Raw genomic sequence first — 25,960 nt, 5'->3', positions numbered from 1 at the left:
AGAGCAGGCTTTTGAAATTTCATTTGATAATCATGAATATAACCTATCTTTGTCATCAGAGATAATGAATGCCCGACGTCATATAGTTTGAAGTAGAAATTTTGCAACTGTGTTTATAGCTTTCCCTAACAAATAATAACGGCATTGACCTTTTTCAGCTTAAATAATATTCCCTTTCTTAGTTTCTTTCTTTACACAGTAATTGCCGAATTAATACACTTGAGCAACACAAGTTGCATTCGTACCCAATTCTTCAAAAATCAAGGACGGTATGACAAACTCCATAAGGTTACTGGAGAAGTTTCTCCTGTTTCTACCTATATACTTATCAATCAGAGGCCTTTAGTTTTCGAGCCCTTTTAGACTGTGGCGGGGATGGCGGGGGATCTAAAAATCTTCCAGGGGCCTGCAAAAACAGGGTTAAAAGAATAAATACAATACATTTTTTATTTTGTTTTTCTTAGTATGAAATCAATATGCAACACACGGCAAAGGCTGAAATGGGTAAAAGAAACAAAAGTAGCTATATTTATGCATATAAGGTAGCGGTACTTACACCGCACGCAGTAGTTTAAATGGCACGCAGCAGAAAATGTGCAACCGCTAAACAAAATATGAACTTCAATGCATATATGTTGTAATGCGGATAATCAATTGGTGGAAGCAACGATTCATTAAAATCCACACCTAAATAGAAAATATTCAAGAACCCTAGCGATTGTTCTCTTAATTCTAATCTCTCACTAACTCTTAAACGTCAACTCTCCCTAAACCTAATTACAAGCCCTTATTTATAACTACGGTTTTACCTTGACAACAAAGAAAAACAATTAAGAATATGCCACGTGGCTACAACTAATTAATTAATTAAAATAAAACAAAACCAAAGCAACTTAAAAAAGGGGGACGCCTATTGCATGTGCACTCTTGAGCTTGGACTTCACCACTACCACAATGTCCACACCATGTTGTATCTAGGGTGAGGTCAGTAAGACATGGAAATGGCATACGTCATGGGGCACAACACAGAAAGACTTGGTGCTGATTTTTGGTAAGAGTGATCTTCCCACCATGGAGATCAGCCTCACCAAAAATAAGCTAGTTTGAAATATCTAACCTTGTCATGCCACCTTCAATACTCAAATTTATGGGACAATCCCAAATTTCAATTTTGTAAAGTTCTTTTGACAAGCTGAAAAATATCCAAAATAAATTTTGGCGATGCTGACCTCCATGGTGGGAAGATCGTTTCCACCAAATATCAACCCCCACCTATCCCACGCGTGTGCACAGAAACATGCGCGATTAAGAAGTCAGGCTTCCTTTGCACAGTTCAGTCTAATATATCGTATCAGTGGCTTAATTAAAGGTTGAATCAAGGCAATGAAAACATTAAGCATCACACAAGACTTGTATCTGCAATATAGCCTGACGGGGCTCTCCTTTTGTTTTAATTGACAAGAAAAAATTACATTGGCAAAAATAGGAGGGGGAATGCATCCAAGAGAGGGGGCAGTAGGCATCTGTACAGAAACTAAAGCATCCTATTCCTAACTAGGTTGGCTCCCCTTAACTCATCCTTTGTCATCCCAGCACTTGCATCCTAAGCAAGGCAAGGCAGTAACAGGAGAGGTAGTGTACACCTGGCGTTTCTGATCCCTTTTGCCAACTCTTTCTCCTGAATCCCATTTTGAAACAATAAATGGTAGGGATCAATGGATTGAAAACGAAAGCAAGATTTCCAAATTCGGTGTGAAACAATCATATTATCTCCAAAACAAATAGAGTCCGGAGTAAATGACCAATCTTGCTCCCCGACCTGGTATGATCGCTGCCCAAAATTTTTTGGAACCAATTTATAGATGTGTGCAAAGAAAGATAACATATACATGGACAGCGAGACAACAAGTAGTTAAGTACTAACCTTTGGAGTGCTTGGTGTTTCTGTGTAAGAACCTTCACGGTGAGTTGACGCTTCTGCCTCCTTATATTGCAGCTAGAATAAGTATAAAAGGAAGTTAAGATTCAAGAACACAGGTTAAAACAAATTCTTACGAAGAGCGAATAATCTTACAGCTATAATAAACCCATCTCATTCTCAGTTTCATTTTAGATTTTATGCTGCATACTTTTCCAGGAATTAAAAAAAAATTAATAATAAAAGAAAAGACAAAGGGTCAGTAAGCTTGACCAACTTAATCTACTATGTTGCAAACCAACAGAGGACCTCAATCACATCAATACCAAATACAACACACTTATCATCTCCTTGAAAATATTAAAATGGACAAATCTATTTTTTTTTTGAAGAATATGAAGTGTCCATGTCCCTTAACTCAAAAGCCATTATCTTTGTTTTAAAATGACAAATGAAACCAAAAATAATATGACGCTGATTTCTAGGCTCCTGGAAGATCCATTTGGACTATGATTGTGCTTGTACTTAGGGTTAGGGTGGGGGATTAGTTGGCAACTCGTGGATCGTATTGGACTCCATTTTCTATTTTCAAAACAAAAAGTGTCACGTGTTCACATCAGTTGACCTGGCTGCTCTGTTTTTCCCTGGAAAAGTCCAGTGCACTGAGCAACGATGTACGAGTGAAAGTCAAGTGCAACATTACTGCAATGCCAATACTGTAACACCAGACTAAAAGACGCTACCATGTGGCGGTTTGCATTCTAGAGTTGATGCAACATACAATGTCCAAAATCCCCCAAACTCCGTCATATGGCCAAACGACCCAATTTTAAATAAAAATTTTCCACATAGGGATGCTACCTAAACCGAAAATCCTCCCAAGGATGTGGATTATAAAATCTTTCCCTTCCGTCTTTTTTACGAAAAGAGGGATTATAGCCAAACGACTGCACATCCCCCAAACCCCGCCATATGGCCAAACGACCCATTTTAAACAAAATATTTTTTTCCACATAGTGATGTCATCTTAACCAAAAACCCCCCTTAACAATGTGGTTTATAAAATCTTACCCTTCTGTCTTTTTGAGGAAAAGAGGGCTTATAGCCCAATAACGTGATACACTACTATTATTATTTGTTGTTTACTTGGTTGTTACTATTAATTTGTTATTTTTTGGTTCTAATACGTACTAAGATTATTTGAGTTGCAAACTCACTGCATTTCATTTTGATGTAGTTGCTTTACATTATTTTCACGGTTTTCATTTGCTTTTACAGTGTTTAGTGCCAAGGCCCCAATCAAACACAACCTAAAAATTCTTAAAGTTAGAATTATTTCCTCCAGCGTCCAGATTCTTTATAATGACTATTAAAGCTAGAATAATAAGTGCAACTGAACTAAGGAAGAACCTGTTTTTGGAGATTAAGCAGGGTCAGTATTTCTTTCCGTAGCTCAAGATGCTCTTGACAAACAGCTACAGTTGGAACCTTAGGTTTTAGATTCACCTGAGAGGGATAAAACAATTAAACAAATAGCATACTACAAGAAAAACCATAACAATCTGTCAATGAGGTACTCAAGTGCAGATATACTGTTTACATATGCTACTAGAATGAACAATCAATTGAAATATTAATCACAAGCACACACACACACAACCTTCATTGATTTTAAATTGCAAAAACAAACCTGAAGATCTTGCAAAGTCTGATCAACCCGCTTGATGGTCCGAAGTCCAGCAGAAGAGCTTGCAGCTTGCACCATTTGTTCAAGTGCATTTGACCTTAAGAATACTCGAAGCTGAAAATTGTATCCATCAGTTGGTTATGTAAAAAGTAACTTCACCAAATGAGTTTTTCTTTATAGCAGGGAATAGCAAGAGAGTCTGATTTACCATGCGAAGCGTACTAGGAATCACGGAACTATCAGGAGCTGGAGGTGGAACAGCTCCAATTGGAAATTGAGAAATGGAAGTGGGTGAAACAGAGTCAACAGAGATAAGAATCCTTTCATTGTTTTCATGAGCATCACTTAAGCATGCAGCTAACTCAGCTTCCTCTGCAGCCTGCAAGAAAATGAATGACTGATTATCCAACTTACAAATGGCAAAACAGAAATGCAAGATGACCAGGTGAGGGAATTGATAATTGGCCCACTCCTCAAGTAAGTCGGATACATTTTCCACTGCATGTAACCGAAAAATCAAATAATATAGGACGTACAGTAAAAGCAACAAAAAGAATTCAGTCAAATATATAAAATCCCAGTGGAACCACATATGTACAACCTCCTCCCGAAAGTATGAGCTCCTCCCAGAAAATTTACAGAGAAGAGCTCAAGAAATACAGATAGATCTCTACCAAATATATGCTTAATAAAGACAGCCTGATCAGGCACAAAGACCACCACAACGAGAGAAACAAAAAAGGTGGCAAAGATTTGAGGTGCGCTTAGCATGCATTAAGGTAACAATGCCCAAAGATGATCATTCTTTTAACAGTTACAGTTATGGATGAAAATTTCATCACTAAGAGCATCTTTAGGAGAGCTACCAAAAAAACACCAAAATTTTGAACCAAAAAAACACCAAAATTTTGAACCAAAAAAACACCAAGCAACTTTAGGAGTAACATCAAATTTTCGACATCAAACTACGCGGTTTTGGATAAACCGCGCCATATAGCCCACGCGGTTTTTTCAAAACTGCGCCACTAAAGCCCAACTGACAGGCCCAAGCCTACGCGGTTTTGAGAAAACCGCACCATGCATCGCTCATAAACTTTTTTCTTTTTTTTCTTTCCCAATCTCTGGCGCGGTTTTCACAAAACCGCGCCATATAAGCCCAATTAGAAGCCCAAGCCCATGCGGTGTTGGGAAAACCCAACCGCGCGGTTTTAGGAAAACCGCGTGAGTGATTTGATACAGCATCAAACCTGGAACCATGTGATTTGGTTTGGTGTTTTTTTTTGTGTTTTCATCAACATGTAGCTCTCTTGAAGTTGAAAAAACACCAAATTGTTGGAAATTTGGTGTTTGGTGCTAGGTTGATATCACTCCTAAAGATGCTCTAAAATACACTTTGTTTTTTATCAACAAAATGTATATTTCACCCATAATTAGAGTTGCCAGTTACTGATAGGTCTACCACTCTACCATAGCAAGATGCTAAAACTGAGCAGCTAGCATCCTAATACCACCAAAACAACAAAAATTAGATCGCAAAAAAATGGTATCCCACTTACATACTATCCCAAATTTCAAAGAAGGGCCGAGAGACCAATCAAACAAGGTAAAAGGTCTCTTCGACTTCAATCAAAAGGCTCGAAAATCCTCTGATTCCGCTTCTTTGATAGCACCCAATAAATTGCTTTTGGAAGATGGCCTTCTAGCTACATTTTTTTTTTCTTTTTGATAATGACCAGCTAACTAATTGGTGTTTGATAAAGACAGTGGAAGAGAGCCTCCCTAATAGCATTTGAAGGAGCCCCACAACTTCATGAAGGAAGAAAAAGTCTCCTCTTAGGTTTACCAGGTTCTACCACTGCAAAGCCCAATGGATCAAACTATGATTGGGCCCTCCCATAACCCATAACTCGTGATTCATAGCGTACAACCTATCCTTATATTCTCAATTGATCTTTGCTTACCGCTTTACCCCCTTGCTTGCTTACACTATCTACGGTGCTTACTTTGCCTTAGAGGAAGCGCTTTGCTGCTGGTTAGGGTTGCTTGGAATGCTGCCGTTGGAGAGCTTGGGATTGACACTTGAAACACTGATTGCGAAGCAGAGCAACCTTGTCTGAACCTAGAAGTCCTTCTATTGGATTTGAAGTTGATCCTAAATCGGTTAAAAACCTGACTTTCATCTCTTTCCTGAGAGGGAGCAACATAGACAGATTAGCTAGATCTCCTCCTACTTCTGTTGCTAAGTACCGGCCGTTCGAACAGTTTACACTTCCTTCATCTTTCAAGAAGAAGATTTCATTCCTTATTCACATGGATTTTCCCGAAAGTACCTTCCTTTGGCTGCTCCTTGACTACCAGAAAAACCTCTAGCTAATGGACATCTAAAAGGCATGTGATTGACATCCTCTACAATTCTAAGTGTTACGGAAGGAAAATAAATAAATAAATAAAAACAGAGACCGTCGACAAACTCTAAACCACCAGCTTATCAATGGTTTGACGACCATGTGAAGAAAGTAACTTGAAAGGAACCAAATTTACTCAAATTCAATAGGAATGATCTCATGCTCTTGTAATAATAGCTTCAAGGCTTGTTGCTTGGCCAAGACTTGATCGAACTATTTCACCACAAACACATTATTCTGATCCAAAATCCAAAACCTCTCCTTTTCCTCGCCAAATATTTGTCCAACTAAATAGAAGATAGGTAAGATCGGTAAAGAGATGCACCTCTCAATCATTGAACCTCCTAAAAACCACCTCCCACACCACACTGGTCTAACCTCTAACCAAATAATTCGCTATCTTGGCACTCCTATGAGGAACTATGCCATAGATTTTTTTTTTTTTTTTTTTCGGTAAAGTTGAAATCTCATTAAAAGTGAAAAGAAAGTAGGTTGAGAAAGCCTACTATTACAAAGAAACAAAATAAAACTAAAAACATAGCCACAGGAGGCTAACCCGAGAACTACAAATTATTTTACTTCTAAATACAAAAGCCTATCCCATCTCACCACAAAATACTCAAATGATACCCCTAAACTCTTTAAAAATCTTAGACCACTAAAATAATAAAGCCTTAATAGATATGATAAGTTCCTACTTAGATGCGGAAACACCTTCAAAGTGTCGATGATTTCGCTCAATCCAAATACCCCACAAAATAGCAAATGGTAATAAGCTCCAAAGACGATTGCCTGATGAGGTAAAAGGTAGGGGTGGAATTTGAGCCGAGTAGCTCAGGCTTGGCTAGTTTAAGCTCGGCTCAAGCTCGTTCATTTAATTAAATGAGCCAAGCTTGAGCCTATATTATAGCTTGCTTAATAAATGAGTAGGATGAAACTCGGCTCGATAAGCTCAAATACCATCATCACAATGTAAAATAGCCGAGCTACTCGGACTCGGCTAGTGTAAGCTCGACTCGGGCTCGGCTCGTTTAATATATGAGTCAAGCTTAAGCAGTTTGTTTAATTAAACGAGCCTCGCCAATCATAGTGAAACTCAGCTCGATTAGCTCGAATTCCACCCCTACTAAAAGGACTATGACCCCAACCCTTCAACAAATCCACCACTCGCCCATGACTCACCCAATAAAAACAAGACTCTAACTAGAAAGAAGACCAAATGTTCCAAGAAAAAGAACACCTCAACAAAACATGATTTACAGATTCACCATCTTTCCTACACAATTGACAATAGTTAATAATAATTTTTTTACGCTTCCGAAGATTGTCAATGGTAAGAATACGCTCTAAGGAGACTGTCCAAGCAAAGAAAAAAATCTTGGTGGGGACTTTAGCTCCCCATATGACTAGACTGGGAAAAGAGGGAATAGGAGCACAACGATTATGAGAATTTGACCAAGTAGGCATGCTGAAATAAAAAGACTTAACAGATAAAATACCTTTCTTGCTCGGGTACCACACTCTCTTATCACAGTTTTGCATCACAGAAGGTAGCGCACCAAACCTAGCCATAAGAGAAGCTAACGCATCGATCTCCCAATCATTCAGAGCTCTGTGAAGACCTAGATTCCACGATATGCCAACCTTAGTTCTAACCATGCAATCTGTAACCGGTTTACCTTTGAAGCTAGACAAGCCAAACAACAAGGATAACCGTTAGCAAGTGAACCTCCCTCTAACCAACTATCTTCCCAAAACAGAATCTTGTCACCAAGCCCTAACTTATACCAGACACCTTTCAGAAACATAGGAAAACATTAAAGAATCCTCTCCAAACCCCACAACCATAAGAGATACAAACCGAACCACTATCCCATCCGAAATGAGTTTTCCCGAAGCGGGACACAATCACTCTTCTCCACAAACTCTGACGTTTCTCTCCAAATCGCCACAACCACTTACCAAACAAAGCTTAATTAAAACTGCTCATGTCTCGAAGACCTAAACCCCCGTTCTTTAGCCAAACAACACAACTCCCACCTAACCAAGTCATAGTGACGTTGCTCGTCCAAATCATCCCAAAGAAAGTTCCTCATAATTTCTTCAATCCTATTCGCAACACTTTTGAAAATGACGAAAAGAGACATAAAATAGACAGAGAGACTAGTCAGGGTGCTTTTAATGAGGACTAACCGCCCCCCTTTTGATAAATATCTACACTTCCAACTTGCCAATTTCTTCTGAACTTTTTCAATGACCGGGTCCCAAATGAATTTAGACCGTGAATTTGCTCTAAGAGGCAACCCCAAATAAGTACAGGGGAAGGAATCAGCTTGACACCCCAAAACCGTAGCTAAATCATTGAGACCATAAACATTGCCTACACCATAAATCTTACTCTTAGCCAAGTTCACCTGGCAGCCCCGACACAGCCTTAAAATAACAAAGGATGTCTCTCAACCATCTAATTTGATGAGGTCCCAAGAAAACTAAAGTATCATCATCAAACTGGAGGTGAGAGATGCGAACCCTGTCATGCCCAACACGAAAGCCATCAAGAACCCCCAAGGAATTCGCTCTAGAAATCATCCTACCTAAGACTTCCACAACCACGATAAAAAGAAGAGAGGAAATCGGATCTCCCTGCCTTATCCCTTTAGAACTCTTAAAAAACCAACTGGAGAACCATTAACAAGTACAAAAAAAGACACTGTAGAAATACATTTCCGAACCCATTTTCTCCACTTCACTCCAAAACCCGTCCTCAAAATATAATCCAAAAACTTCCAGTTAACATGGTCATAAGCCTTGGTTAAATCTATTTTACACACGACTCCAGAGCTATCACATCTTCGTCTATCATCAATTGCCTCATTCGCAATAAGGATACCGTCTAGAATTTGCCTATCATGAATAAACGCTCCTTGTTCCTTAGATATCACTTTGTGCATAATCTTCTTAAGCCTTAGGGCCATAGACTTGGAAATAATCTTGTAAGCACTCCCAACCAGACTTATAGGCCTCAAATCATTTATATCGTCGGCATCAGTCACTTTGGGAATTAACGCAATGAAAGTGTTATTTAGATGGTGCACTAAGAAGCCGGTGTCAAAAAAATCCTTGACCATACTCATGAAATCAACACGAATGGTCTCCCAACACCTCTTATAGAACTCAATGAGAAACCCATCAAGCCCAGGGGCTCTATCTCCTGCCAAACTCTCAATGGCCTCCCAAATCTCTTCCTCTCCAAATGGGTTTTCTAGCATCTCCTTGTCCAATCCAAAGATACCATCAAGAGGTATGGCATCCACAAAAGGTCTAACATTTGAAGACTCATAATATAGTCTAGTATAAAAATTCACAATACCATCTCTGAGGTTTTCCTCTCCTCACATCTCTGCCTTCAATCCATAAACTTTCCAAGTAGTTCACTCTATTCCTAGCCTTAGCCATCTGGTGGAAAAAATTTGTACATTTTTCATTTTCAATTGTCGCTCTAATCTTGGCCTTTTGTCTCCAAAAGATTTCCTCTCCTTGTAGAACGTACAAAGTCAGCTCTAAGATCTTCCCTTAAATTTTTTTCCTCATCCAAAAGAGAATCAATCTCCTCTTTGAGGTCAAGCTCCCTAATATCAGTAAGAACTTCATCTTTCCATCTGTCCATCCTTCCAAAAACCTCCCTGTTCCACACCTTAATTTTTTCTTTTAAAGCTTTCAATTTTTTAGAAAAAATCACCCTCGGTCTGCCTTCGAAAGAAAATGAAGTCCACCATTCCTTGATACTCTCCTCAAAACCAAGATCGTCAAACCACATTAATTCCAATCTAAATGGAAAAAGTCTCTACGAACCACACTCGCTATCAGTCTCTACGAACCACAATCTAAATAGGATGATGGTCAGAAGCTGGACTAAAAACAATAGATTGGGAGCTGTGTTGCATGGGTACGGGACGGAGTGTCTGGTTTGGACACGGATACGACGATTTGGACACGGCGAGATCTGAGAATTAGGGCGTCCGTGTCCATATCCATGTCCGCACGACACGGGTACGCGATACAGAGGAAATTAAGGCGTACCCATGCAACAGAGATTGGGAGAGTCTAGGCCAACTCTCCTCCCAGTTTATGTTCACAAGAAAACGATCAAGCTTAGATAATGTCAGGTCGTCATGCCTATCAGACCAAATATACCGACCGCCTTTGAGAAGAATATCCAACAACTCACACCAACCAACAAACTCATCAAACAGCCTCATGTTGGTGTCAATCCTACACCCACCTTTCCTATTGCTTGAGAACCTCATCACATTGAAGTCACCTGCAATGCACCACGGAAAACCACTACTAAAAGCAAAAGTATCATCTAACTCTGCCTAGAATTTAGTCAAATCCCCTCCACCTGAAATCCCATACACCCCAGTAATCACTTTGTGCAACTGCTCACCCCAAAATTGACAACGAATAGTAACAGTGAAAGACCCAATCGCGTGTTCAAACACCTGAACTTTACTACTATCCCACAAAATACACACCCTTCAAGAAGTCCTAATATAAGGAAGAAAATGCCACCCAACATCCAAAATCCCCCAAATATCCGCAACCAGAATGCTAGTAATAATCTTTTCCATCTTAGTCTCCTGAAGAAATACCACACTTTCTCTCGAATTCCTTTCTGGTCTCTCCCCAAACCTCTCACATTCCAACATAGGATTTTATAATTCATGAGTTCACTTTAGCTTTCCCTCTCAAAATACTACTATCAGAATTCTCGTCACTGTAATTAATAGACGAAGTCAATCTCTTAAGTTCCTTAGCAAGTTTGTTCTTTCCTTCCCTAGTATCCCTCTTCAAAAAACTAGATTGACACCCACTCGATGAAACCAGTCCTCTGTCCGGACTCAATTCTCCTACTCCCTTACACTCAATTCCTTATGCCATAGATTGCAGGACATTTATTACATTATGGCCTCTCCCTACCGATTATGTCATGCCAAAAAGTAGTATATCCATCTTCCAACTGAAAAAGAGCACCCTTAAAGCACTCCTTTCAATCCTTTACTATTCCTTCCACAATGTTTTACCATAACCCCCCTCGGCATTTTCAATGCTTCCACATCTGCCCCATATTTTCCCACAACTAACCTTAACGCAGATTAAACAATTGGCTGAATCAACAATTGTTATAAAATCGATATTCTAATTGAAATAATTAAAGAAGCCTAAAAATCACCTTTTTAATGAATCTCATAATTTCTCAAACAAAACCACTACTAGAAAACCCTAATTACAAGCCCTTATTTATACTAACTAACAACCAAGCAAAGCCCATTAAATTAAGACACGTGGTTGCTACTAATTAAAACAACTCAAATTGGACCAACTAAATTATATGGGGCTCGCCTAATGCATGTGGCCCATGGGGTTGACTTGACTATCATTCAAAACAAAAAGTCAATCTCACCTCACCCAATGAATTTTCCAACTCTCTTCACCACTCCCCAAATTAACCTAAAAATCATTTTTGGTGGTTAATGCGTGTCAAAATTTTCCAACTCTCTTCACCTTTAGGAATTAAAAATGAGAAAACGCAAAATTGGGAACGACTTTAAATAAGGTTAACCCCCCCCCCCCACGGATGATTCATAGTCATTTATCGTAACTTATTTATGATAGACTATTTGGGCAACAACTTCCCTCACCCACTCCACCCAAGTCAAGATCTTCAGACAAGATATCTTGGATCCATAAAGCCCTCTTATACGCTCTAAGCTAATAACACGCTGCTGAAAAATAATATAAATGGATATTTAATATTGGAACAAACAAATGACATTCACTAGAACTACATTTGAGACATGTTTGAATCAGAATCACATAATCAGAACTGGGCTACTTCAAATACAGCCTATATCGCCTATGTAGCCCGCTTAAAAAACTTGGCTGTAGTAGCATGAGCACAACTTCCCAAGAACACACAACATAACTACCAAGGGTACCAATTATTAACAGAACAACATGTTTACCTTAGCAATCACACGTGATTCAGTTATTCTTTTTGCTTCAGCAAGTACCTGAGAGAACAAAAAGGAAGTAAAAAAATTTCAGGAAAATGTATAAGCTCAACGAGCCACAGACAGAATTAAGAGATGCAGATTAGGATCTCAGACCTCAGCATCCTTACGTTCTTGTTGCTTTGTCTGAGAAAGAACCATTGATAATGCACGCTTGCGCTCAATCTCTTGATGAATATTGTAAGGTTCCTATACAATATAAAAAAAAACAAAAACAAGTTGATCAGTAAACAAAAGTCCCATTGTAGGGTGACCAAACTTCACTGAGGTAAAAAGATAATATGTCGAAACACCAATACAAAGGTAATAGAAATCGAAAACAACAAAACTAAAAGTAGTTCAGACTTCAGAATCTCGTCAAACCTTAAGAAGATGGTTCCCAGAAACATCACCAGATGTAGGAGCTCTAGCAGCTGTAATAGCCCGAGAAACTGCAGGGAGAGGGAAAAAAAGGACATTTAGCAATGTGGACTGAATTTCACGCATTGTAGACAAGTTTTCATTATATATATATGGGGAGGGATAGAGCCACTCCCATTAGAACCACTCCCGAGCCACTCCCAAAACGTACAAGGCCATATCTCATCCTACCAGTTGAAATAAGGGATGATATTTTGTAGATATGATCTCCCCACCATGAATAACATGCCTACCAAATTTCGGCTCATTCAAATATGTCTAACCTAATCAAATGTTATTATGAAATCAGAAAATTCTGGACCGTTAGATAAACGTTCAAAATTGAACACTAGTTTTCGCAAGGTTAGACATATATATATATATATATAGTAGTTGGTGTCTAAACACGCTTCAACAATGTATTTTTGGTTGCTTGCATCAAAATACCGCAATTAGCAGTGACTCGTAGTTACGCCATTGATGACCCGTACCCACACAAGTGATGCCTTCGGTACAATACAGCGGGCCTGCAACACGGTTGCAACCAAGAAAATAACAATTTTCTGTTTTTCAAAATTTTCTGCTCACCACCAATTTCAAGCTCCGGTCAAGAGCCAAAGGAACATTGCGATTCAAAAAATTTGGCATTTTAAATTATCGAAATCGGGAAAGTTAATTTTAGGCTACTTGTATAAAGACGCAATGCAAAACTCATTATAACCATACAGATGATTAGATGGTTTGAGATAGGAAGAAAGATTTATTTTTATTTTTATTTTTATTTAGGGGGGGAGGGGGGGGGGGGCGGAGGAGTTAGCCTGACACTCTCAATGTGGGTGCGCTTCGAAAGGTCGAAGGAGGAAGGGATTAGGGTTTTAGAGGAAGGAGAGATTGCGGTTGCCTACATACCCAGAGAGATCCGGGATCAAGTCCTTTTAACGTAGTTCTGAAGGTTGTAGAAGTCAAAGCCTCTGTATTTATAATGTCTTCCTGCCTTGCCGGCCAAGAAACAAATTATGGAAAATTTCGCTTAGTAGAATCCTAGATTGATCCTACTTCTAAAGTAGGATAATCCTCCAAGATTTCTATAGATCCCTTTTTATCCTCGTGCAAGATCTTATTTGGCTAGTATTAGGGTTTCCAGCTTCCACAGATCAGGCTACTGGTTCCTAGTTGGACTTGCCTCATAAAGGGTTTGGCCCAAAACCGCTACACCAATCATGACTGATCCGGATGGATCCATGAACATGGGTGATCCGGATGGGTCCCTAGACACAAGTGATCCGGATGGATCCATGGACATAGGCGATCTGGATGGATTCGTGGACACAAGTGATCCAAATGGATCCATAAACAAGCTCAAAACCAACCCAAAGATGATACTAGCAAGACCAATGCGGCCCAAAGCAATTTTGGTCCACAAGTATTCTAAGATGGAAATATAATGTGGGGTACACGCATTGCCCCCTCTTCAACATATTAATTAATGAATATAAAGTTGATGTGTTACATAAGTAAAATATCAAAAATTTCAAAGTGCACTTCGAAATGGAAAATTGCGAAAGACTATTAAGAAAAAGCTTGAAATGAAATGAAATGAAACGAGGAAATTTTCTTTCTTGAATAAATGGAATTGAGTTTAAATAAAAGATTGGTTGGACAAAAAATAGGTAAGGGTTTACCAAAAAGAGGGACTCAACTTTATAGTCATTTGACCAAAATGAGGGACTTACTTTAAAATAGAAAAAGTAAGTAGAAGTAAATGGTGGAAAATATAAGTGAAATAATGGTTTGAATTTCTCACAAACTTTTTGACTTTGGCCCAATAAGTGAAGCTACCTATCTCAAATATAGGTAACATAATAACAATGGGTAGTAAATACACCTAGTTTGCTAAAACAAAAAAGATAAGTAAACTTATTCGTTACATTTGACCAAAGAGAGAGAGAATTGGAGTTCTCAACACTACAGAAAAAGATGGTAAAGAAAATGATGGGGCTTTGATAAAGACAAGAAGAGGTGAAGAAGAGAAACCACTCATGTAAGTCTCCTTTTTTGTATTTTCTTCATGTATATAGATACAAATATATATACAAAACACACACGCAAATTACTATCATATTTCCATATATGGTAAATAATGTAAGAGTTTAAGTGCTAAAATATCCGGCCTTAAAATGACCTGACTCGGCCTTAAAGCAATCTGACCCGGCCATAAACGTTCTGACTTGGCCTTAAAATGACATGATCTGGCCATAAACGTCCTGATCCGGCCACAAACGTTTTGGTTTTGGCCTGGCCACAAAAGGAAATGTGCTGAACCAGCCTTTAAACAGCCAGAACCGGTCTGGAAAAAGGCATTCGAACCAGGTTAGAAAATGTTTGAGATGGATCAAAATAGCCTGAACCGACAAAAAACCAGCCTAACCCAGTTGAAAAACCACCTGAACCAATCTCCCAATTGCTTTAAAGCCGGGCCAGGTCATTTTAAAACCGGGTCAGGATATTTTAGCACTCAAACTCCTCCATTACATACATGGATATATGATAGTAATTTGCGTGTGTGCTTTTGTACATGTTTTTGTACCTATATACATAAAATAAAAAATAAAAAAAAAGAGACTTACATAAGTGATGTCTCTTTTTCTTCATCTCTTCTTTTTGTCTTTATCAAAGCCTCACAATTTTTTTTTCTTTAGTATTGAGAACTCCAATACTAAAGTTACTAAATGTAAGGAAGAAGTTTACTTGTCCTTATTTTTGTTTTAGCAAACTAGTTGCATTTACTATCCATTGTTATATTCTTACTTATATTTGAGGTAGTAGCTTCACTTATTGCATCAAAGTCAAAAATTTGGTGGGAAATTCAAACGAATTATTTCACTTCTATTTTTATTATTTCCCACCATTTACTTATACTATTTTTTCTACTTTAATGTTAACTCTCGCTTTTTGGTCAAGCTACTTTAAAGTTACGACCCTTTTTTTGGTAAACCCTTACCTACTTTTTGGTCATGCCAATCTTTTAATCAAGCTCATTCCATTTATTCAAGAACATTTCCTCATTTCATTTCAAGCTTTTCTCGACATTCTTTTGCAATTTTCCATTTCAACATCCCTTTCGAAATTTTTGATATTTTACTTCCTCAACACATTAATTTCATATTCATTTATTGTGTTGAAGTAGGGGCGATGTGTGTACCCCACATTATATTTCCATCTTATAATACGTGTAGACCCGGGTGTAGACCACCTGAAAGATTATCAAAAATGCTTTGGGCCGCATTAGTCTCGCCAGTATCATCTTTGGGTCGGTTTTGGGCGTGTTTATGGATCTATCCGAATTGACTATATCCATGGATCCATCCGAATCACCTGTGTCTAGGGACCCATCCGGATCACCCATGTTCATGGGTCCATGGATCCATCCGAATCAGCCATAACTAGTGTAGCAGTTTTGGGCCAAACCGTACGAGGCAAGTCCAACTAGGATCCAGTAGCCTGATCTACGAAAGCTGGAAACCCTAATGCCAACCAAGTAAAATCTTGCGCGAGGATAGAAAGGGATCTACGGAAATCTTAGAAGATTATCCTACTTTAGAAGTAGAATTATACTAGGATTCTACTAAGAGGGAAATCTTCCATAATCTCTTTCTTGGCCGCCAAGGCATGAAGACATTATAAATACGAAGGCTTCTATAGCCTCCAAAACTATGTTAAAAGAGACTTGATCCCGAATCTCTCTCCGGGTATGTAGGGAACCAGAACATTGGTATAGTCTCTCCTTCCTCTAATACCCTAATCCATTCCTCCTTCGACCTTTCGGAGCGCACCCACATTGAGAGTGTCGGGCTAATGTTTTGCCCCAATATTGAAAGAGGAAAACTATGAAATCGATTTATCCTGACAGGTATTGAAAAACAGCCGCTCGTCATTCCATCTAAGGTGATATACTCAATACATCCCCATAAGTTGTACATATTGGACAACAAACTTAAATCTTTGGTCTCGAATCACCTAAAGTAATCAAGTCCAGCCTAGATTTTGTAAGGACTTGAGTAGATTTCAACCCATTGAAGAGGTCAATTTTCAATTATCTGTAGACACCGAGTCCATTTCCTATTTTCCTTGATGATATTGGACATGAAAAACCAAGAACTTTGGTCTCTGGACGCAGCGCTGAAAAAATAATGCGCTCTCCAATCTGAAGATGATGAGCATCAACAACTAATTTGAATATTATGTTTCTACCAAAAAGCTGACAGAAATAATATCATAATTAAAATGGACATAAAAGTTACATTTACCAGAATGAAAATGCTGAACTATAAGTACCAGATATGCAATGCACAAGCCACAAGCCTCTTTACATAGACATAACGTATGCCTTGGGATAAAAGTTGTTTGCTCTCAAAGTAAAAGAGTTTTACAAGTAAACAAATGCTAAATAGAATGAGAATAATCTAAGACACTACTATTCTTCCTTCTAGGCTTCGGCAATCCAAAGCTTGTCACTCCACCACAACAAAATACACTTAATTCTCTCCATCCGATTATGTACATTTCCTCTATGCCTCTTTTGTCTATACCCTCTACCATAATTTTTATTTACACACCATGCTGTTGCCTTTTTAATGCGTCATTCGGAGAAAATCTCCACCCCCAGTCAGAGTTCAAAAAGCATTTGATTCACCCTCAAAACTCCCCTAATCCATTATATAGAAGATACATCCACTTTGAAAATACAAAAGACCAAGTTTTTAGCAATGAACCTTTCAAACCTACTCTACAAATAACAAGTTTAAAGCACAAACGACCAACGAAACAACAAACAGAAAGATAATGATGCAAGAAGTAGATGGATACCAGCATAATAACGACTCTTCAGTTCTTCCACGCGTCGAGATGATTGGAACCTGTCAGCTATCACAATAAAACGGAGATCGAACCGTTCACACAAATCAAACAATTGATCTGTTTCTTCCTTTGTCCACGCCTAAACAGAAAAGAAAAATGGTGTGGATAATTAGTCCAATTCATACACAAAGTGGAGATGTGAAATTAAAACTATTGCAAGTAACAAAGCGATATAGTGAACATCATCTTACTAACAACTATTATTTTATTTTTTTTGAAGAGGTAAATGATCAATATATATATATAAACTATATAAAAGATAATTACAATATAGGATGAGATATCCTACTAAGAACCGAAAAATAAAAGACAACAACAAGGAAAAGCATAAATACAACAGTGATTAAACATCTTGGATGATATCCTCCCAAGAAAAAGCAAAGGACCCAAATGGTATCTCCTTGAACTCCTTCCACCGCTTACACCAAACGAAAAGCAATCCTTTGATGTAAAGAATCAAATGTGCAACGTCAAGGCTTCTATCCTCGAAATGTCTCCGGTTTCTTTCCAACCATATACCCCATAATATCGCAAAGGGAACGATACTCCACAACTTTCTCTTAATGTGGGTGGGAGACCATAGTCTAGACCACATCATCAAAATATCACAAACAGATCGAGGACACACCCAAGAGATTGAATAAAATAGTTCCAAATGGATAAGAAAAAAGGTAAAGAATAAGAGTATGAGCAACGGATTCTCCTGAATCATAGCAAAAAGGGCAGAAATTAACAATAATCATTTTCATTTTCCGAAGATTGTCAATGGTTAAAATTCTACCCAAAACCGAACACCAAATGAAGAAAGAAACCCTAGATGGAATTTTAGCCCTCCAAATGAAACTCCAAGGTATGATAGGATATGAGGTTGGTTAGGTGAGGCAGCAAGGATGGCTGAATATTAAGATCTAACAGTAAATATACCTTTGGCATCATGGGCCCAAACCTGTTGATCATCTTCGAGAGTGATATTAGGCGGATACCCTAATCTCGCCATCAAAGTAGCCAAATCATCAATCTCCCAGTCAATGAACGTATGTCTGAGATCAATGTTCCATTAGGCAGTACCATCTATCATAACAATGAAATCCCTAACCGGCTGATTCTTCCTGTCTGACATGGCATAGAAGTTCCCAAAATTCCTACTCAAGGCTCTATCCCCATTCCAAACATCTTCCCAAAATCTGACTCTATCCCCTTTATTGACTTTATAGGAGATATTCTTCCTATAGTCCTCCACTTCTTTCATAATCCCTTTCCACACTCCACACCCATAGAAGATCGTCACATCCCGGCTCTCCCACCCAAAAGGACTCAAACCATACCTGGAGACAATAATTCTCCTTCACAGTCTCTCACTCTCAATACCGAACCTCCACAACCACCTACTCAAAAGGGCATGATTCATAAAACGGGTCTTCTTTATACCAATGCCACCTTAATCCTTAGAAGTACACACCCTATTCCAACTAACAAGATGGTAGTGATGTGCTTACTAACAACTATTGTTGTTACATATGAAAATACATATGTATGTGTCTACGAAGTATACGTGCGTGGAGGGATAGTAACTAGGCGAGGCTTAATCAAGCTATATTACAGAATCTTTGACCCAAGCAAGGCCCTCTAGGCTTGTACATTCGCGGTTTAGGGCTCTGGTTTTGAGCTCGGTATCCAGGTTTTCTAGTTTGAGACTACTAATTGTATTTTGTACAATGAACACCAAGATGAAAATAATTCTACACAATATGTTGAGATTTATAGTATCACAATGGGAGTTTCTATCAATAGCGCGTTAATATATAAATTCCTGGGAACTCCACTCATTGCCAAATGGTCTTGAGTTGGATGCTCCAAAGTCTAATATGGTAGCGGAGCAGGCTATTTTAGTATTAGGCCCAAAGATCCCATTAGTTCTCCACGCAACTCAATAAATTCAAAGTCAACGTGTTAGGCTCAAGTCACGCCCCATGTATGAGGGCATGTTGAGATTTTTAACCCCACATGAGGAGCTTAAAGCCTAGCAGGTTAATGTATAAGTTCATGCAGCTGCTCCACTCACCGCCAAATGGTTTTGAGTTAATTCCTTCAAAATTTAAAACTGTAAAAAAAGAATGCTATATGAAATGATTTTTCTAAACACTGAAAATAAGATTTGGCGTGTGACATTTTAATTTTATCTATGCCGTCAAAGGCACTCCTTGTGCAGGTTTTTCACACCAACGCCTTGCCTACTTCAAAGTCTGCATATGACCTGCCCCAACAGCAGTGGCGCTGCCTAGGCAGAAATTTTTGGCAAGGCGGGGTGGTTTATAAGAAAGGCAGTTCAAACTATAAGCAACATCAACAGAAAACTTACAAAAAAGAGCCCATAAAAGAAACCAACAGTTTAATTAAAACTCTTGTGAGCGACTCAAATGGAAAAGATGTTGAGGTAATGTAACTTTATATATCATTTTCAATTTATGACTTGCCCATTTCTCTCATCTTGTTTCTTTTTGTTAAATCAATGTGGTGTAATTTGTCTTCTTAATGCCTATATTGTAAAATCTTCTTATTTCAATTTAAGACAATTTTATACATATGCCCAAATCTGAGTACCATTCTTTTTATTTTATCAGCAAAACAATATTCTATTAATAATAATAGTGATGTAGTGTGAGAGATTCACACTACCCCAAAATACAAGCATACAAAAGCTAAGCCTCAATCACGGCATCCCATCTAAATACAAGATCCTCCAATTTTAATCCCCTACACATCGGTAAATACGACACCCAATCCCACATAAGTAGCAGCTTGCATTTAACTATGAGCTGTTGGACATTCCTAGACTGGTCATCAAAAGTTCTACGATTTCGCTCAAACCATAACGACCAAGTGACTGCGTGAGCAACAATCAAAGAGAGGAGATGACCCGCCTTTGAAATCTGACCATGTGGCTGACAATTGAATCTACCCATAATCCCTTGTGACACTTGAGAGACTGCATGAAGTAATCCCATACCACTTGCGCCACTTCACAATCCAAAAATAAATGCTAAATTGTTTCCTCATCCTTCATGCACATTATACACCTGTTAACAAGAATCTTACCCCTCTTTCTTAGATTATCCGCAGTCAAAGTCCTACCCCAACATAGAGCCCAAACAAAGAAACAAACCTTTGTTGGGACTCTTTTGTTCCATACTTTTTTCCACAGGAAGTTCAGACCACTCAAATGCAACGCTTGAATTCTCCTCTCCTCAATCAGTTCATACAAAGACTTTGAAGTGAACAATTGCACCTTTCCCAACCACTTCCATGTATCATTTTTCGCATTTACTCTTTGATTACATAGCAAATTTGGGAATTCACTAATCAAATGCAGCTCTCTTTCAAACAAATTCCTTCTGAAGTTTAGATCCCATGACTGAACCCCATTCTCCCATACAAGTTGTTCAACGGTACCATGCTTATTTTCTGATATGGCATACAACTCCTTATAGCAGATTTTTAATGGGGTTATAGAGCACCACCTGTCATCACAAAAAAGAATTCTATTTCCTCTTCCCAACCTAAAAGATAATTCATTCTCCACCAAATCTTTATGTTTCATGATCCCTTTCCAAAGACTACACCCATATGTACTACCAACCTTCTTAGTGAACCAGCCCATTCCGTCTAACCCATACTTGTCTCTAATCACATCTTTCCACAAACCACATTATGATCGTAAGAAGTCAGAAGTAAGAGTACCATTCAATGTGGCCTCGTCGTAAGAAGTCTAGTTTCATGTAAACTATGATCTTTGATGTTAGGATTAGAGGAGATGACTTTTTTAAATCAGAAATAGTATCTTTTGGGTATGAGCTTCTTGGTGGTATGTACATCCAACATATCGGTGGGTATGTTGACTGGTCAAAGACGCCCCCCTTACGCCTGACAGTTACATATCCTACACTTTTATTTATATGATGAAAAATAGAGTTTGCCAAGTTATTAAGTTGCCTTTATAGACTCATCCAATGAGATTTTAAAAAAAAAATAACAATCAAAACAAAATGTTTCACCTATGAAAAGATATCTACCAAATAAATGGTGTAAAACTTAAAAAATAAAATAAAAAATAATGCAAATAAACAAATTAGTACCTACAGGATCATTCAAATACATAAGATACTCCTCCTCTGTGTATTTGACAACGTCAACGGACTGCAACCAACAACATGTCAATCAATACAAGAAAAGACAAGTCATAATTGCGCTGAAAACCAAAACAAACGAAATCTATTATTAGTTTATACTGCAAAATGATTGCACATACCTTGTTATACTTGGCAAAAGAATAGTCTCCAGTTGGTGGAACACCATTTACCACTCTAACCTACAAACAACATCATACAAAACTTAATTAACACACACCTTAAAGTTGCCTAACAATGTAATCTACATAAATCAACAAAAATTACAAACAAACTATAGCAAAAGAGAGTACCCAATGGTAAAGTTGCAAATCATCTTTCCGAGCTGACGAAGTAAACGGAAGCCATTGCCACGTGATCTGCAAATAATCTAAACCTTATTATAATGGTGAAAATTTAGGGGAGAGAGGGAAAAAAACAAACGTGCCTTTTCTTTTTCGAGCAAAGCTTTCCGCTTCAAATGCAACGGGTCAATTGATGGCATAAGCGGAGCCAAACCACCTGTAAGTGCATAAACCTATAATTGACACAAAATTAATTAGTTATAAGTAAAAAAATCAAGAAAGTTAAACTTTTGGAGTAAGAAAAAAGTTACCTCTCTTGAAATTCCATCGGGTTTTCTTTGAGAATCTTTTTGGGGACGAGATTTCTTTTCTTGTGACGCGGAGAATGAGATTTTGGGTAAACCTAGAATGTCTTTCGCATCCATATTCCAGGGCGATAACAAATGACGGGGAGAAGTTGTTATTTATTATAGTTCGGGTTCGGGCTCGGGCTCGGGCTCGGGTTAAGAAGAATCCAAGAAATAGATGTCGTCATAAAAACAATCAAAAAAGCTGGATCGGGTGAATTCTCCATCTATTTTATATTTTTCTAATCTTCCAGTGCATAAATAAACAGGTTTCATTCTCTACGCCCCTGCGCGTGACCCAGCCACTTCTCCATCCCTCAAAAGTCAAAAACAAACACAATGGAAGTCAAATTATCAAACGATAAACGCGAACGTGAAATGTACGACAACTTCGCGGATTTATACGCGATAATTAAAGTAACAGAAAAGCTAGAAAAAGCATACGTACGCGACATAATCTCATCGAAAGAGTACGAACCCGAATGCTTAAAACTGATTGCCCAATTCAAAACCTTAACATCTTCGTTAAAAGATATTGTGCCCAGTGTAGAGAGGTTTATGGAAACGTATAAAATGGATTGCCCATCGGCGTTTAACCGTTTAGTGACATCCGGTGTGCCCGCGACGGTTGAACACAGGGCGGCGGCAACGACTGTGGGGACTAATTCGTCTGCGGCTATTGTGGCGGAATGTGTTCAGCATTTTATTACGGCAATGGATACATTGAAGTTGAATATGATTGCGGTGGACCAAGTTCATCCGGTGTTGGCGGATTTATTTGCGTCGCTTAATAAGTTGAGTATATTGCCTGTGGATTTTGAGGGGAGGAGTAAGATGAAGGAATGGATTGGGAAGCTGTCCAGGATGGGAGCTGCGGATGAGTTGACTGATCAGCAAGCTAGGCAGCTTCATTTTGATTTGGAGTCGTCTTATAACTTGTTTATGGCTGCATTGCCTAATGCTGGATCGTGATGGAGTGTTGGTAAGCTTTTCATTTGATAAACTTGGTATGTGTTCTTTTTGTTGGTTTATTTTGTGGTGGTACAGTATGTTGTATCTCGTGGAAAATTGCTTTTCACTACATATGGGAAACTAGTGCTATGTTGTGACAAATCACCTTTTGGATAATTATGTTATGTTTGAATCTTTGTATTGATTTTGTATATAAGTGGTATGTGATTTATGTTTATCTTTGTTTTTATGTTAGTTCTGCAAGTATCCATGCTTTTGTTTGATGATGTTTTTGTTGCCAAAGGAAATCATTTACTTGGTGAAAAACATATAAGCTGGACGGGGAAAGACCTTTTTCAAATTTTTTTTATCGTATTGTTAATGTGATGGCAGAGGAATTGAGTTGTGGCACTTCCATGATCAATAAATTGGAACAATGGACATATTCTCTGTGGGCCAGTATTTTCTGAAGTGCAAGGAATAAGGGGCCACTTGTGTCAAAATTGATCTTAGTACTAGTAGACCAGTAGTATGGTTTCATCAAATGCTCAGAGAGAGTTTTGTTCTATAGAAAACTTTAGTTTGGGACTTTGGTGCTGGTTGAGAGGATGGTTTTAAACTCGACTCACACTGTTTACGGATTCTGAATTCTAGTTTACAGGAGAATTGCATTTCCCCCCCTATCTTTAGGGAACTAAAATCTAGGGTCATCATGCATTTTCTGTAAGGAACTCTGCATACAGATGTCTGTCTTTATTTATATACGTGGGTATTTGGAGATGAATAGACAATTTGAACAAATTGTTGTAACTTACCAGTTTTTTATCTAGCTTCCGGTTAATTATTTCATCACTCGTGGAGGTTCCTTTCACTCTGCACTCGTATCCGTTAATCTGTAATAATTTTTCAAAACAGGAGATTTTTTAAAGAAAAAATTGATCCTTCTGGCTTGTTTTTGATAAGCAGTAGTTTGTTGATGATAATAGGGTTTCAGTGTGTGGGCGTTGTTATTAATCAGTTACGTCTTGCAAATCAAATTATAATGTCAAACACTTTGACTACTGTAGCCTGTTGCATTAATGCCGCTCTGATATTGTTGATAACCTTAGTTTTTCAGTGCTACGCTATTGAACACCCTATTATTCCTCTATTTCGTTAGTGTTTATAAGATGGCCGCTTTGTTAGGTAGTCCCAAACCAGAACTGTTGTATTTTTCTGATTTCTACCTGTAAATGTCATGTTTCATCCCCTCATAGTCACAAATCCTTATGAACAACTTGCTTAAATGGCCAAGTTTAACAACTAGACATTCCTATTTTTTTTAAAAATTTGTTTTACTCCTATTAGTCTATCTACAGTATAGGAAGAAAGCCACTTAGATCGTCGCGTATTATAATTTTCTTTTTGGCCTTTTAAGCTGTGATGCTGTTTGGAGGAAGGAAAAAGTAATTCGATACTGTAAGTGCTGTCACAAGAAGCTCTAGACGATAGCAGGTTGCATTTTTAAGGGTTTAAACGCAAATGAAACTGTTAGAATTATAATGCACAATTATATATGGTAATATACATTTTGTATGTGAACTGCAGTTACTCATTATGATATATGCAAGTACTGCCACATGTAACTAAACTTTTTTTTTTTTTATTGGCAAACCTATTTTAAATGAGATCAGTAACTCTTTGATGCTGGCGGGGTTCGAGCCCCAGACCTATGGTATCATCACCCAAAGGTTTTACCGACTTTGCTAGTCGGCACCTGCAAAGAAAGTGTGTATTCAAAAGGCCTACATGTAACTAAACTTACCAGACATAAGTCATTATAATGTCTTACTACATTAGTGAGGCAAGTATTTCTTGATTTTTAATGCTGAATGCAAAGGTAGTTTAAGCCTTTAAAGTGATCTCTTTGAAATCACCATTCCTTTCATGTCGAGTCAAGTTTCTTTTCTTCTCTAGTAACAAGTTTTGGAGCAAATCCCCCTCTGTTATATAGTTCTGGAGAAAAGGTTGCTTGTACATTTTTGGCTTCCAGATTTTACTGTTGTTTGAAGTTCAATATTCCGCAAGTCACGGGACCAGGCTACATAAAAACAGTTTTTGTATTACATATCACTGTTAGAAACTTAAGGTTGTCATAGGATGCATCTATTATTTTGTCTCTTGTAAATTATTCTGGATAAAATAGCTGATTTAGTACAATTTCCTTATGGGTGCTGGAACGTTATAATTTGTAATCTTGAGATGTATCTTCATTGGGTGTTAAGCCATCTGTAATTTGAGTAAGTTGTGGCTGTATGTTTGGAAAATGTTGATAGCACTATCCATGGTCTTTGTTTTTTGAATATTTTATACTATGAGATGGGGGTAGTAGAGCAAGTTCTGACATTCAGAAGCAGGATTAGTTGGAATTGAATGGAAAAGCAACTCCATTTCTACTGGCCTAAACTTTGGAATAAACGATTGTGACCTTGTGATAATTGCATATACTCTGGTTTATGGCTTAGTGCGGTTGATGATATCTGCTCTAGTGTTAATTACACGACCTCGACTATCAACTACAGAGGTCATTTTTGGAGGAGAAACCATGCACTTTTGGGATCTCCATTTCCTTGGTTTGAACCTTTAAGCTCTTATTGATGTGGCCACACTTTGGAATAAGAGAATGTGACCTTGTGAAGGTCTTAATTACATATACTCTGGTTTATGGTGGGTTAGCGCGGTTGATGATATCTGCCCCAAGTGTTAATTACACGACTATGACGTTCAACTACAGAGGTCATTTTTGGAGGAGAAA

The 25,960-nt window shown here is 38.1% G+C and overlaps 2 protein-coding genes and 1 long non-coding RNA gene across 3 annotated transcripts; 2 read left to right on the top strand and 1 right to left on the bottom strand.

Moving 5' to 3' along the window:
- Positions 1-99: 99 nt before the first annotated feature.
- On the bottom strand, positions 100-22,370 carry LOC147516241 (myb-like transcription factor family protein). Its single transcript, XM_086588926.1, has 14 exons — positions 22,180-22,370; positions 22,012-22,101; positions 21,878-21,943; positions 21,707-21,766; positions 21,538-21,594; positions 17,350-17,479; positions 12,448-12,515; positions 12,181-12,273; positions 12,037-12,084; positions 3,814-3,984; positions 3,609-3,719; positions 3,329-3,424; positions 1,925-1,996; positions 100-406 (listed from the first exon to the last, which is right to left on the bottom strand). The coding sequence occupies exons 1-14, from the start codon at positions 22,291-22,293 to the stop codon at positions 329-331; spliced, it is 1,254 nt and encodes a 417-aa protein (XP_086445052.1). The 5' UTR covers positions 22,294-22,370; the 3' UTR covers positions 100-328.
- Positions 6,682-7,344, top strand: LOC147516242 (uncharacterized). The gene is made up of 2 exons (XR_015210986.1): positions 6,682-6,817; positions 7,144-7,344. It is a non-coding gene; the product is annotated as an uncharacterized LOC147516242 (long non-coding RNA).
- Positions 22,371-22,554: 184 nt separating the features above from the next.
- LOC147516240 (vacuolar protein sorting-associated protein 28 homolog 1-like) lies at positions 22,555-23,404 on the top strand. The gene has a single exon (XM_086588927.1). The coding sequence runs from the start codon at positions 22,555-22,557 to the stop codon at positions 23,185-23,187; it is 633 nt and encodes a 210-aa protein (XP_086445053.1). The 3' UTR covers positions 23,188-23,404.
- Positions 23,405-25,960: the final 2,556 nt, after the last annotated feature.

The sequence above is a fragment of the Coptis chinensis genome, chromosome 2 (assembly GCF_015680905.1).
Source record: "Coptis chinensis isolate HL-2020 chromosome 2, ASM1568090v1, whole genome shotgun sequence".
Lineage (NCBI taxonomy): Eukaryota > Viridiplantae > Streptophyta > Magnoliopsida > Ranunculales > Ranunculaceae > Coptis > Coptis chinensis.
The sequence above is the reverse complement of the archived record's forward strand: the minus strand, read 5'-3'. Positions and strand labels throughout refer to the sequence as shown.

Excerpts from the sequence above, each read along its gene's own strand:
- LOC147516241 (XM_086588926.1), bottom strand. The coding sequence starts at position 22,293 with ATGGATGCGAAAGACATTCTAGGTTTACCCAAAATCTCATTCTCCGCG. Across the intron at positions 21,595-21,706 it reads CTTTTGCCAAGTATAACAAG|TCCGTTGACGTTGTCAAATA; the intron begins GTATGTGCAATC and ends TGTTGGTTGCAG. Across the intron at positions 12,274-12,447 it reads CTGGGAACCATCTTCTTAAG|GAACCTTACAATATTCATCA; the intron begins GTTTGACGAGAT and ends TATATTGTATAG.
- LOC147516240 (XM_086588927.1), top strand. The coding sequence starts at position 22,555 with ATGGAAGTCAAATTATCAAACGATAAACGCGAACGTGAAATGTACGAC.